This window comes from Hemicordylus capensis, chromosome 1, assembly GCF_027244095.1.
Source record: "Hemicordylus capensis ecotype Gifberg chromosome 1, rHemCap1.1.pri, whole genome shotgun sequence".
Lineage (NCBI taxonomy): Eukaryota > Metazoa > Chordata > Lepidosauria > Squamata > Cordylidae > Hemicordylus > Hemicordylus capensis.
In genome coordinates, this window is record NC_069657.1 from 118,937,033 (window position 1) to 118,949,861 (window position 12,829).

General features: G+C 44.1%; 1 protein-coding gene across 9 annotated transcripts in view; it reads left to right on the plus strand.

The window, feature by feature from the left end:
- Positions 1-285: 285 nt before the first annotated feature.
- Positions 286-12,829, plus strand: part of DENND5A (DENN domain containing 5A) — a 114,465-nt gene continuing 101,921 nt past the window's right edge. For 5 of the 9 annotated variants that reach the window (XM_053286613.1, XM_053286615.1, XM_053286619.1 and 2 more), the window contains exon 1: positions 289-758. In XM_053286613.1, coding sequence (XP_053142588.1) covers positions 602-758 — 157 coding nt within the window. In that variant the 5' untranslated portion in view covers positions 289-601. Of the gene's footprint in view, positions 759-12,829 lie in introns of all 9 variants that reach the window. The other 4 variants (XM_053286616.1, XM_053286618.1, XM_053286620.1 and 1 more) reach the window with 2 other exon arrangements.

Sequence of the window (12,829 nt, forward strand, 5' to 3'; positions counted from 1 at the left end):
ATAAAGAAGAAATTGAGGGTATCAAGAAATATTTAATGCAAGGACAGTGAAGGAAACAGTGCAAAGTGGCATACAGAGGGGATGCAATGGGGCAGGAATGTCGGTTGACGCAGGGACCAAATTCTGTCTATAAATAGTAATTATACATCGCTGAAAAGAGAAACAGGAGCGGACAGAAGAATAGGTTTTCCCATCTTCCTTGACGTGCGCTCCTCCCCTCAGCGCCCCTGCAGCCCTCAGAAACCAGACCGCAAGAAGCATCACGTCATCCCTTCTTCTCAGAGCGCATGTGCGGCATTGCGGTTCTCGCTCCCATCCCTCTCCCCCCGCTGTCCCGCGACTCGGAAACATCTGGAGAAGGGGGGGAGGGAGAGCCGTTCTCCTGTTATGTGTGTTTGCACGCCCGGGTGTCAGGCCTACTACCCACAATGCCGTGCGGCTCTGGCCGCTCCGCTCTGTCATGGAGGCAACCGCGGGGGCCGCTGAAGCAACCGCATCTGACGCGGCTGGAGAAGCAGAAACTGCGGCCGTGGCGCCCCGAGCCACCTTCCTTTCCTGCCGGGCGACTTGAGACGTCTAGCCTCGCAGGGGCTCATCCAGCATGAGTGGCGGCGGGGGGACCGGCGGCGGCGGCGGCGGAGGAGGAGGCACCAGCAGCGGCTCCGGCTCCTCTTCGTCTGCTCCTGGCCGCTTCGCTGACTACTTCGTGATCTGCGGGCTGGACACCGAGACTGGGCTGGAGCCGGACGAGCTCTCCGGTGAGTCAGTCCATCCGCGTGCCAGCCTCGGAGAGGCAGATAGTGTCGCCGGCGGCAACTGCTCGCTCGCCCGGGGCTTCCTTCTCGCCGGGAGATGCTCGGCGTCGAGGTGTGAAAGTGTCCAGAGGGAAGGGAAGAAGGGAAGGGAGGCGGAGGCAGCAGCAGCAGCAGCGTCTCTCTAGGGCTGGCAGGCCAATGCAGAACAGGACGCGCTGCTGACAGTCGCCCGAATATTGGGAGGCTTCACGGGCATCCCGAGGGACTTGTGTGCTGTTGCTAGAGATAAGAAGGGGCTGTCCTTGAAGGACGTCGTGGCCCCGTCCCCTGCTCGGGCAGAAGGCGAGAGGCTCGTGAGTGTCAGGCTCACCCGGGTCTCGCTGGCGCCCTCATGACTCTGTCTTAGGAGAAGATTGTGGCGGCCCCGAGGGTGCGCGGCGGCAGTGCAGGAGGAGGAGGCAGTAGCGGCCGCTTTGTTTTGGCAGCGGCAACAGGACGGCGGTTTTCTCTCTCCTCGATATCTCTGCCTCCGCCACAGCATTAGGGCTTAATAATGACGAGGTGTTGCATCTTGCCGTCGTTTGGGGGTGCAAAGGCAGATGTTTGTCAGGCAGCAGCAACAGCCTTAGTTTAAGTGCCTGGGGAGGAAGACTTTTGATTGATTGATCAAGTGCCGTCAAGTCGGTGTCGACTCTTAGCGACCACATAAGATTCTTTCCAGGAGGAAGACTTTAGTATACACAATTTCCTTGCTGTTTCTTCTGCTCCTAAAACCCATCTTTGGTTTCAGAGAGACAGTCTTCTATCGACATATTCGCTGTCCCCACCCGCCCGTGGAGGATGACATTTAATAATAATAATAATAATAATAATAATCGACATAGCAATACCAGGGGATAGCAAAATAGAAGAAAAAGAAATAGAAAAAATAACAAAATACAAAGATCTACACATTGAAATTGAAAGGCTGTGGCAGAAAAAGACCAAAATAATCCCAGTGGTAATTGGTGCCCTGGGTGCAGTTCCAAAAGACCTTGAAGAGCACCTCAACACCATAGGGGCCACAGAAATCACCACCAGCCAATTACAAAAAGCAGCTTTACTGGGAACAGCCTATATTCTGCAACGATATCTATAACAACAGCAACAACATTGACAATAAAATTCTGGCATCCCAAGTCCTTGGGAAGGACTCGATGTCTGGATAAAACAAACCAGTCAATAACACCTGTCTGACTGTGTAAATAAATAATAATAATTAATAATAATTCAATTTCTATACCGCCCTTCCAAAATGGCTCAGGGCGGTTTACACAGAGAAATAACAAACAAATAAGATGGATCCCTGTCCCCAAAGGGCTCACATTCTAAAAATAAACATAAGATCCAACACCAGCAACAGTCACTGGAGGCACTGTGCTGGGGTTGGATAGGGCCAGTTACTCTCCCCCTGCTAAATAAAGAGAATCACCACGGTAAAAGGTGCCTCTTTGCCCAGTTAGCAGGGGCTAAATAAATTTAATATTAAAAAGAACTGTGGTAGAATGTAAGGGGATATCTTTGGAGGAGAAGATGAAACAAAATGAAATGGTCGGCGGCAGCAGTTCAGGAAATATATTAGCAGAAGTGTTGGAAGGAAATATTGTAAGACCTAAAGTCTTGCATTTCGTAGTCTTTTGCCCTCATCAACCCTCCCTCCCAATACCTAAGTATATATGCATATCGTCAATAGAAAATTACCCTCCGATGATAATATGAATATAATGAATATTTATATACCGCTTTTCAACAAAAGGTTCCCAAAGCAGTTTCCATAGATATAAATAAATCAAGAAATAGATGAAACATTATTAATTTAAGTGGATTCTAGTCCAAGAAAGTGTACTCTGCAATAAACCTCTTAGTCTTTAAGGAGCCTCAAAGCACTTTGAATATATATAGAATGACTGTGCATGCCATTTGTTCAGATGTTATGTCAGCTCTTTCATCCTACAAATGTTGTTAAGGGGTTCCCGTCATTTTATATATGTGCTTCACCTTTTTGGTTATTCAGCTGTGGTTAAAAGCACAGGAGCAGGGTATCTTAAAAAAAGGTGGCATGCTTAGAAATGTATCCATTTGATTTTGAAGAATGTGATCATTTACCTGACTGTCAGGATGTAATCTGACTGTGGATTTTATTTGTCACACGAATTGTCACTTTGGTTTTAAACAATACAATATGACTGAACTCTTGGTTTAGGACTGGGGTACAGTGGGGTTTACTTAGTGTACACAAAGCATAGGTAAACATATTTTTAGAAATGAGAACTTTAGAAGTTAAAAAGGTATATATGTGTGCATATATATATATATAACAACTTCTTAACTTATTACTTTTAGATGACCAACAGCCGGTTTACTTGGAAGTAAGTCCCACTGTGTTTAATGGGATACACCCATAAGTATCCAAATAACAATGCTATATGCATATAGGATTACAGCTTTAGGCTACATCCAGAGTTTACATCAAGATTTTTACAGCCCTTTAATACATTTGTCAAGTTTATAAGACAGTTAACAGTTATAGGCAAGTACTATAGCTTTACAATTGAAGAAAGAATAAAATGAGAATATTCAGTTTGCTTTGAGAAAATATGAAAATGAGATTAAATATGAAGTGTTCAGTACATTCTCTGAGCTGTCTGTTACTCTTATTGGTACAATGTGAACATTTTGGGGAACTATATATTTTTGGCTTCGGTAGAAGATTAGTACATATATGGCTTTTAAATGACTTGGATACTGCACAAATTTTACTTAGGCCTGTAATGTTTGCAAAACATTGTAGAAATTTTTTTAGTGCATGATTTTGGTTATAAATCACAAAATGATTTATATTCATATACATATATATTTAATATTTTTGCAGGGTTGGGAGTTTTTCTGTAGGGTGTTTTTTTTGCTATTGTTTCCCCATATAACCTAATATACTAGAAGGCATAGACTTCACATAGAGAGGTTGTTCTCACCTGTGGGCTAAGGAAGCCCAGGCTAGTTTCCCCTGCGCGTAAGAACCACTGGTAGCCACTTGGCTCCCAGCGGCAGCAAGCCTTTGGAGCCCACCTTCAAAATGAGGTTAAGGGAGCAAGCACTCCCTTAACCTCACTTTTTGGGTCATCTGCCAGCCCTGACTGCTTGCAGCTGGGGCTGGGAGACTGTGGGGCTCCCACCCGGCATTGGGGGGGTGTTCTCATAATGCACTGCGCACGCATGCAGTGCAGTATGAGAGTTCTGGGGGCCAACTCCCGACTCTCCACACTGCTCGAGGGGGCAGCTGCACATCTGGGCGCATGATCTCCACACCCAGACCAGCAGCCTGGATTGTCTGTGGGGAGGTAACCATTTCAAGGCTTCCTCCCTGCTCACCCTTGAGCCCTTTCTTACCAATCGTGAGAAAGGACTCAGAATGTTGCTTTGTACCTCAGTAGTAACTTATTAAATATTTTGCCACTTTTTGTGTGTTAGACATAGACGACAATGACAACGAATATTTATTCAATAAAAGTTTCCAAAGTGGCTTACATAGATATAAATAAATAAATAAATAAATATAACCGTTTAACAATGTCTGCCCCATATGTAAAATCTTTGATCATATTCTGATGTGAGTATTTTATGTTGCTTTCTTAGTAATACTGGTCAGAAGTCTGATTTATTAAATTTTGATATGCCAGGGTTACTCCATGATAAAATTGTATTGACTTTTTAAAATTTTAGGTTTGATTAAATTAACTTTTGGTCTGATAGTAATGTCTTAAATCCCATATGTTGGCAGTCACAATGAGAAATGGGATATCTATGCAACAGGTCTCTTATTTATCTTTTGAGTACCTTAGATTGTAACGTGCTTTGCAAGATCTTATTTAGATATCTAACAGCCTTCTGAGGAAGCTCATATTATTTTCATTCTACAGTTTATTAACTAAATTATTTGCTTTATGGAATAGGTTGAGTGAGTTTGGGGCAAAGCACTATCTAGGGAGCCCGTGACTGAGCCTGGATCTGAATGAACACAGGTCATCATTCTGTTCACCTAATCATATTAATCTGCTGCCATCTTATGTCATACAGATCTTAGTGGTACACAGTGTTCCCTCTAACAGGGATTCCCAGATGTTGTTGACTACAACTCCCAGAATCTCCAGCTGCAATGGCTTTTGCTTGGATTCTGGGAGTTGTAGTCAACAACATCTGGGAATCCCTGTTAGAGGGAACACTAGTGGCACATAATTTTTCTTACTTTTTACTGCAAAACGTATGAGCCAGTTCATATAAGAAGCAATTGGAAGAGCCTGGATCCTGGCTAGCCTGAACGTTATGAAGATAACATTTTCCTGAACCAGTGTCTCTGCATTATTGCTGTATTATTTATTTATTTATACATTTTATATCCCGCTCTTCCTCCAAAGAGCCCAGAGCAGTGTACTACATACTTAGGTTTCTCCTCACAACAACAACCCTGTGAAGTATGTTAGGCTGAGAGAGAGTGACTGGCCCAGAGTCACCCAGCTAGTTTCATGGCTGAATGGGGATTTGAACTCGGGCCTCCCCGGTCCTAGTCAAGCACTCTAGCCACTACACCACGCTGGCTCCACTGCACCACATACTTGTCCCAATTCCTTGGATGGTGATGTTTGCATATGCAGCACTCATGGGAATGCACCAGTCCACACAAATGGTTTCCAAGCAAGCCACTGGGTGACCAGTTTGTGAATTGCCCCTGTTTCTGCTGTTTTTACATACTGAATGTTCTTGGGAGCATCAGGTGTTCACATTGGCATTAGATTAAAATTATTATTATTATTATTTATTCGATTTCTATACTGCCCTTCCAAATATGGCTCAGGGCGGTTTACACAGAGAAATAATACATAAATAAGATGGATCCCTGTCCCAAAAGGGCTCACAATCTAAAAAGAAACACAAGATAGACACCAGCAACAGTCACTGGAGGTACTGTGCTGGGGGTGAATAGGGCCAGTTACTCTCCCCCGCTAAATAAAGAGAATCACCACGTTAAAAGGTGCCTCTTTGCCAAGTTAGCAAGGGTCAAAAAGTATATCTGAAAAACAACAGGAGATTTTGTTAAAATCTTGTGGCCTGACTTGCAGCTACTTTGTTGTGAGGCAGTTGTGGAGCTGATATAAGCAAAGACTGGATTTAGGCCACTCGCAAACTTCATATTTGTCTCTTATAAAGGCAGCAGCAAATTAAACCACTGGGTTCCAGCAACAGCTCCTGTTTGTGCACAGTTAATTAGTCGTACTTCTGATCTAGCAAACATATGATGGTGGGCATTTGTGGTTAAATGAAAATAACAAAAATAAGATGCTACCTAGCACAACTAGATATGAATGTTGAAGTTTCGTTAATAGAAGCTATGCAGATTTTAATTTTATTGCATTTTAGGCAAAATGCTGATCTAATAATTACGAGTAATACTTAATGAATGCCTACCCTTAGTCTGTTTGGATGGAAAACATTCATGCTTTTATATTGTAACAACATCCACAAATTGCTAGAGTTAGTATTTTATCTCCTGACACTGTGAATGATTTTTTGCTGTACAAAGATACCTAATCCTGATAATGTTAATCAGATGTGGATTCCACTGATTTCAGTGAGATGTACTTCTCAGTAAGCAGGCCTAGGATTACAGCTTTATGGCCCGATCCTATCCTTTTTATCTGGAAGCTGGTCTAACTGAGTAAAATGGGTTTAAGCCCAATCAGGCTTGTGTCTGGTTTGCACATTAAGATAGTCTGAAATGATCATATGCAATTAATTGTGCCTTTAATATTTAAAAAGTTTAGATTGGTAGGAAAGGAAATAATTTCTAGAAGAAATATAAACTCCAACTGTGTAAACTAAGTTCTGAGGTGTTGGGGGAAAGGTTTTTGTTTTTAATTAATTAATTTATTTATTTAGCTACACCACAATCAAGCTAGAGTATTAAAGTGACACCTTACAAATAATTATTTCTAGGACTGGGTTTAAGATTAACAGAGTACAAGAGGATGAAGGTGGGAAGCTTTTGGGAGGTGCAGGATTGGTTTTGGTTTTTTTGCATCCTATAATTGCAAGGTGTGTTGCTTATGAAAGCAGTTTGCCAGCCTTTGCATATTGGTCCTAGATTCAAAAGTTACATAGGCCCTGTTTCAAATTCCTCTAAGGTGTATGGTTTGAAGTTTCAATTCAGAGGACTCTTGAAAAGTGGTGTTTTCTGAAAGATGATTGTACTAGAATGAAAAGGGTATTGTGTAGCTTTTGCTCTATTGTATGTATTTTTAGCTACAGAGATTTCTTTGTGCTACTGAAACAATTTGTCTAATAAGTGGCAATTGTTGAAATAAAGCACTGGCATTACAATTCAGAGAGGAAAGAAGGGAAAAGATTCCCAAAATAAAACAAAGCAGAGCTTAAATACTAACAACAATCTGATTGGTGCGCAGCTCAGTTTTCTCCAGGGCTGAGTCTGCCTTGAGCACAGCCTCTGAATGATGTCATAGTAACTAAAATACACTATGGGAAACTAACAGTTACTGCTGGAAATCTTAGCAATGTTATAAACAGATTTGTTTTACTAAGAAGTAATGGTGTGCCACCTTCTAGGCTTTCCCCCCAAGAATATAATGAATGAATACTATTTGGAAGTGTGATCTGAGTTTAATACACACTTTTGCTATTATAAACTTTGTTGGTGCTGTCAATTGTTTTAAAGAATGTTATACCTTTGTGAATGCAGCAGGGGCGTAACTAGGGAAAATGGCACCTAGGGTAAGCACTGAAATTGCAGTACCTTGTCCAAACATTTTAAACTGGTATAGCAGCAGATCATCATACAATTACGTTAATTGAATATATATGTTTAACCAAAAGAGCAAACACCCTCTTGGCTTTTAAATCAGTGGAAGGCTGGGCTTTTGCAGAATAGTGTTACAAGCACATCTCACTACAAGCATACCCCCAAATACTTCACAAAGTTTCCTTGTGAAATAGTGGAGGGTCTGCAGCATGGATTCTTAGTTGGCTCTGATTTTAACAACTGAGTCTGAAACCTCCAATATGCTCCCCGCACTTGTTCTGGTACATCATTGTTTTACTTCTGATTGCAAGCATACATGTATATTGGGTCATGATGCTTATTTTTTGTTTTGTTCAAGCATTTATGTTTTGTTTTATGTTACAACTAGTGTTCTGAAGCCCGTTATAATAACGGACGCTAGCCTTTTCCTCTCCCCTTTACTGTTTGTTTTTTTTTTAAATGCAGCCTCCGCCGCTGCCTCCGAAGTCCCACCCTCCCTCCCTCCCAGCTTCCGAAACCACCTTACCCTGTCCCGTTACAGTTGAGCAAAGAAAGTCCTAAATTGAGGAGGGAGAGAGGAGCTCTCAAGCAGTGCTCCTCCCTCTGCAAAGGCTCTGCCCGAACTGGCGCTTGGGACTGAAAGGACGCCTCTTGCGTCCTTTCGGCCCCAAGCGCCAGTTCGGGCAGAGCCTTTGAAGAGGGAGGAGCACTGCTTGAGAGCTCCTCTCTCCCTCCTCAATTTAGGACTTTCTTTGCTCAACTGTAACGGGACAGGGTAAGGTGGTTTCGGAAGCTGGGAGGGAGGGAGGGTGGGACTTCGGAGGCAGCGGCGGAGGCTGTATTTTTGCTTTCTGTTTTCTTCAGCCTTCGCTCGGCCCCCGGTCCCGGCCTCCGTCTCCCTGCGGCGGTCTGGGCCTCCGCCGCCATTCCCCCTCCCGCCACCCACCGCGGCCCGTGTCTCCGGCCGGGGCGGCCACCCAGGGCTCCGGCGGGCCCGCCACCCACCGCCGCCGCGGCCCGCGGCTCCAGCGGGCCCGCCACCCGCCGCCGCCACCGCCCGCAGCTCCGGCCGGGTCCTCCGCTCCCTGGGGCCTCTCCCTTGTCGCCGCGGGTGTCCTCTGGGCAAGGCGGCGGCGGCCAGTGTTCGCCGGCGCTGCTCACCCTGCTTCTTCGGGGCGGCCGCTTCTGGCCGCCCAAGATGGCCACCGGGTGCCGGCCGTCGTCTCTCCCTTGCCCTGTTCTGTGCATGCGCTCCGCGCATGCGCAGAACAGGCCAGGGAGGCACAGACACACGCTTGGTGTCCGTCCACGGATGGACACCAAGCGTTTTATTAGAGAGGATTGCAAAGTTAAGAAAACTATAAGAGGGCCATTTTAGGGAAGATATGCTCTTCCTTAGTTGACAAAGAGAGCAATTAAAACTAAAATCCATGACTAAATCATCATTTTGTAGGAGGTCACAAAGGGAATGGTATAATCATGGTCATCATTGTTCCTAATATGGACTACATCAGCTGCCTGTTTTTTGTTTGCTTTAACCCCTGCTAACTGGGCAAAGAGGCACCTTTTTAACATGGCAATTTTCTTTATTTAGCAGGGGGAGAGTAACTGGCCCTCTCTACCCCCAGCACAGTACCTCCAGTAACTGGTTGCTGGTGTCTATCTGATGTTTCTGTTTAGATTGTGAGCCCTTTTGGGACAGGGATCCATCTTTTTTATTTATTATGTCTCTGTGTAAACTGCCCTGAGCCATTTTTGGAAGGGCGGTATAGAAACCAGTCAACCAACCAAACAAATAAATAATCAGAACTTGATTCCTCAAAGACTGGACATTCAATTATTTATCATTCCATTCTCCCTCACCTCTGTTACACACACACACACACACACACACACACACACACACACACACTTGTTTGAAGCTATTAAAGCGGAGCCATGCTCTCGCTAGGCTTAAATAAGACAACCTGAAACACCCCCAAAGTTTGCTCATTGTCGGCAGATTTTGATGCAAGGAAATGGCCAAATGGGAGCACATATTCTGCAGATCTAGCTTACAATCTCCCATCCTATTTAGGATGGTTTGCTCTTTTCAGTTTTGCAAGTTCTTCTCTTTGGGTCTGGCTCCAGCAAAAATAAAAGGAAAGGCATTCAACAGCCATTTATGGAGCAACTGCTGCTTTAAAATTCAGCTTGTCCCTTTCTAACATGTTTGCAACTCGAAGTACAGACAGACAGTCAACCCCTTGTGCTCCCCCTGCCCGCAGCGAGCACTTGCCATTTATTTCAGGCAGCGTTTGCTGCCTGAAAGTGTCTATTCCCCTTTCTCTCCCTCTAGAGAGAGAGAGAGAGAGAGAGAGAAAGGAAGATGACGCTGAAGAGCTTGCTCAGGCTTTTCGGACCTTGAGGCCACGCCCTCTCTGGAGGGAGAGAAAGGGGAATAGACACTTTCAGGCAGCAAACACTGCCTGAAATAAATGGCAAGTGCTCGCTGGGAGCGGGGTGGCGGGGCGCCTCTCTGACCGCAGTTGGGGTGGGCGGGCGGGGCATGGCATGGCAGGTGCTTTGCGCCCCCCTGCAATGGTGCCCAGGGCACGTGCCCTGCCTGCCACACCCTTGTTACACCCCTGGAATGCAGAAATACATGTAGCTCACTCTATCTATCTATCTATCTATCTATCTATCTATCTATCTATCTCTAAGGTGTACCCATGGCTAATCCTGTGTGTGGCAGCTCTTGCAAGAGTTTGCAAGCAGCTGCTGGGAGTTGTGAGAGCTGGCGAGGAGAGAGGGAGATCAAGGAGGAGGAGGTGCCGCAACCATTGTGAGCTCCCAAGGAGGCTGAGCAGGTGGCGAGGGAGACTGGCTGAAGGGATGGGAGGAGAACTGGCTGAGCCCTGAAATTGAGGGGGAGGAAGGGAGAACTAGGGGTGCTGATGCTCTGTGCCTGGGCCAGCTATTTCTTTCTTTTTTTTCAAATTCAATTTTTATTAATTTTAACAATAGTAATATTGTCATTCATTACAAATACACACAAAAAGGTGGACTTCCCGCACACATCTCTTCATGAATCATCAACTATAAAGTTTACCCTTGCTATAATAATAATTCAAAGCATAAATTTAAACCCTTACAAACATAGCTAATCTACCCAACCTGCATTTTTTTTGCTAAATTTCAAACCCTGCTGTAAAGTCCATAGTAGGAAAGTAGTTCTTTAGATATAACAAGAATGGTTTCCAATCTTCTTTAAAACATTCCAAGTTTTGGTCTCTTATTAGTGTTGTAAGTTTTGCCATCTCCGCATATTCCAAATTTTTTATCAGCCAGTCTTCTTTTGAAGGCAGTTTATTACTCTTCCATTTCTGTGCATATATAATTCTCGCCGCCGTAGAAGCATACATAAAAATGTTAAATTAGTTGTAGAGATTACACCTTGTGTTATTCCCAGCAGGAAAGATTCTGGCTTCTTAGGAAATGTCATTTTAAATATTTTCTTTAACTCATTATATATCATGTCCCAATAGGCTTTAGCCTTCCCACAGGTCCACCACATTTGAAAAAGGTGGCTTCAGAATGTCCACACTGCCAACATTTGTTTGAAACATTTTTATACATTAATGCCAATTTTTTTGGTGTCAGATACCATCTACAGGGTATACATCATTTTATAATAGTTTTCTTTTATAGCATAACATGCAGTGAATTTTAAATCATTTTTCCATAACTTTTCCCAGGCTGCCATTTCTATATTACGCCCCATATCTTGAGCCCACTTTATCATAGTCATTTTAACCACTTCCTCTCTTGTCTCCTCCAGAAGCAACAGTTTATACATTTTAGAAACTAATTTTTCATCATTTTGACATAGTTCCTTCTCAAAATTTGAAGTCTGATCCTCAAATCCAACTTTAAAGTCTTTCTTATATATCTCATTTAACTGATGATACTGAAGGGCCAGCTATTTCTTAATAAAACTCTGGAGTACGCTAAAAGAAATACAATAAATTGCTTTTTTCAGGGGTTGTATTTTATATCAGAAGATATCTTTTTTCCAGTTGTCTAGAAGCCTCAGATGTCTAGTCTCTCTATACATGCCTGAGGGGTAGACTAATGAATATATTATGGTATAAGCGCTTTGTGGACCAGAACCTACTTTATCAGAGGTGTGCAGTGGTCACCTAAGTGAGGTCTATATACTGTGGCTTAGATCCAGAGTTCCGCAAGTGGAAGTCTGTTCATGCAATAGGGCCCCCCCCTTCACCCCTCAGACTCTCCGATGGTTGGGGACGCTCTGGAAGAGGGAGAGCATATGCCAAATATGAATATGACGGATATTTATATACCACTTTTCAACAAGAACAAGAGGGAATTGCAGGGGAAGGGGAGAATCACCAATAATCAAATTGAAGCACCTTCCGTCCACAAGCAGTTCTGGTAGCAGAAAATGCCTGTGCCTTATTTTTTGTTATTGTTCCCTTCCCCTGAAGCCCCCCACCCATACATCTCACCCCTTTCTAGAGAGTTCTTTGACAGTCAGGAGAACCTTTTTGGAGAGAATTGGGGGATAATGCTTCCTAGCTGAATACCTAATGGATAGTCATATGACATCATCAGGTTCAACAGTTTCCTGCCCCACACTTGTGGTGGCCAATAAAGAGACATTGGCTGGGAAAGCACTGAAAACAATGACATTGGGTCATAAATCTGCTTCAGTTAAATGTTATCAGGAGACAGGACCAGATTTTAGGGGGATCCTCAGCAAACTGCTCTCCATACAGAACAATTTGTTTGTGGTGGAGCTTACCTTGGCAAATGGGGTGGGAGAGAGCAGGCAACAATGGGGCAACTGTCTCAGCCAAGAGAGTCACTCCACCACCACTGCACAAAGGCAATCGGCACAGAAGTGATTTCGAGGAATGGCTGTGGGCATTTCTAAGGCTCTTGGGCCATTGCTGTTGTCCAACGATGCTGTCCCTGCTGGGACACCACAGGCTAGGTAGTCCAAGGAGGAGGTAGTCCAAGCAGCAGCCAGGTAAGGTTCAGAGCCATGTGCTTCCTTGAGCTTCCAAAAACCATACATGTGGCAGTGGAAATCCTGGTTGGAGAACTGGGAAGTGATTGTGTCTAAGGGGGAATTGTAGTTGGGTGCCGTGCTGTGCTGACACTGGCAGTCTTACATCTGATCTACAGTGGTTTGGAGTGGTGCCCAACTATGATTTCCTGT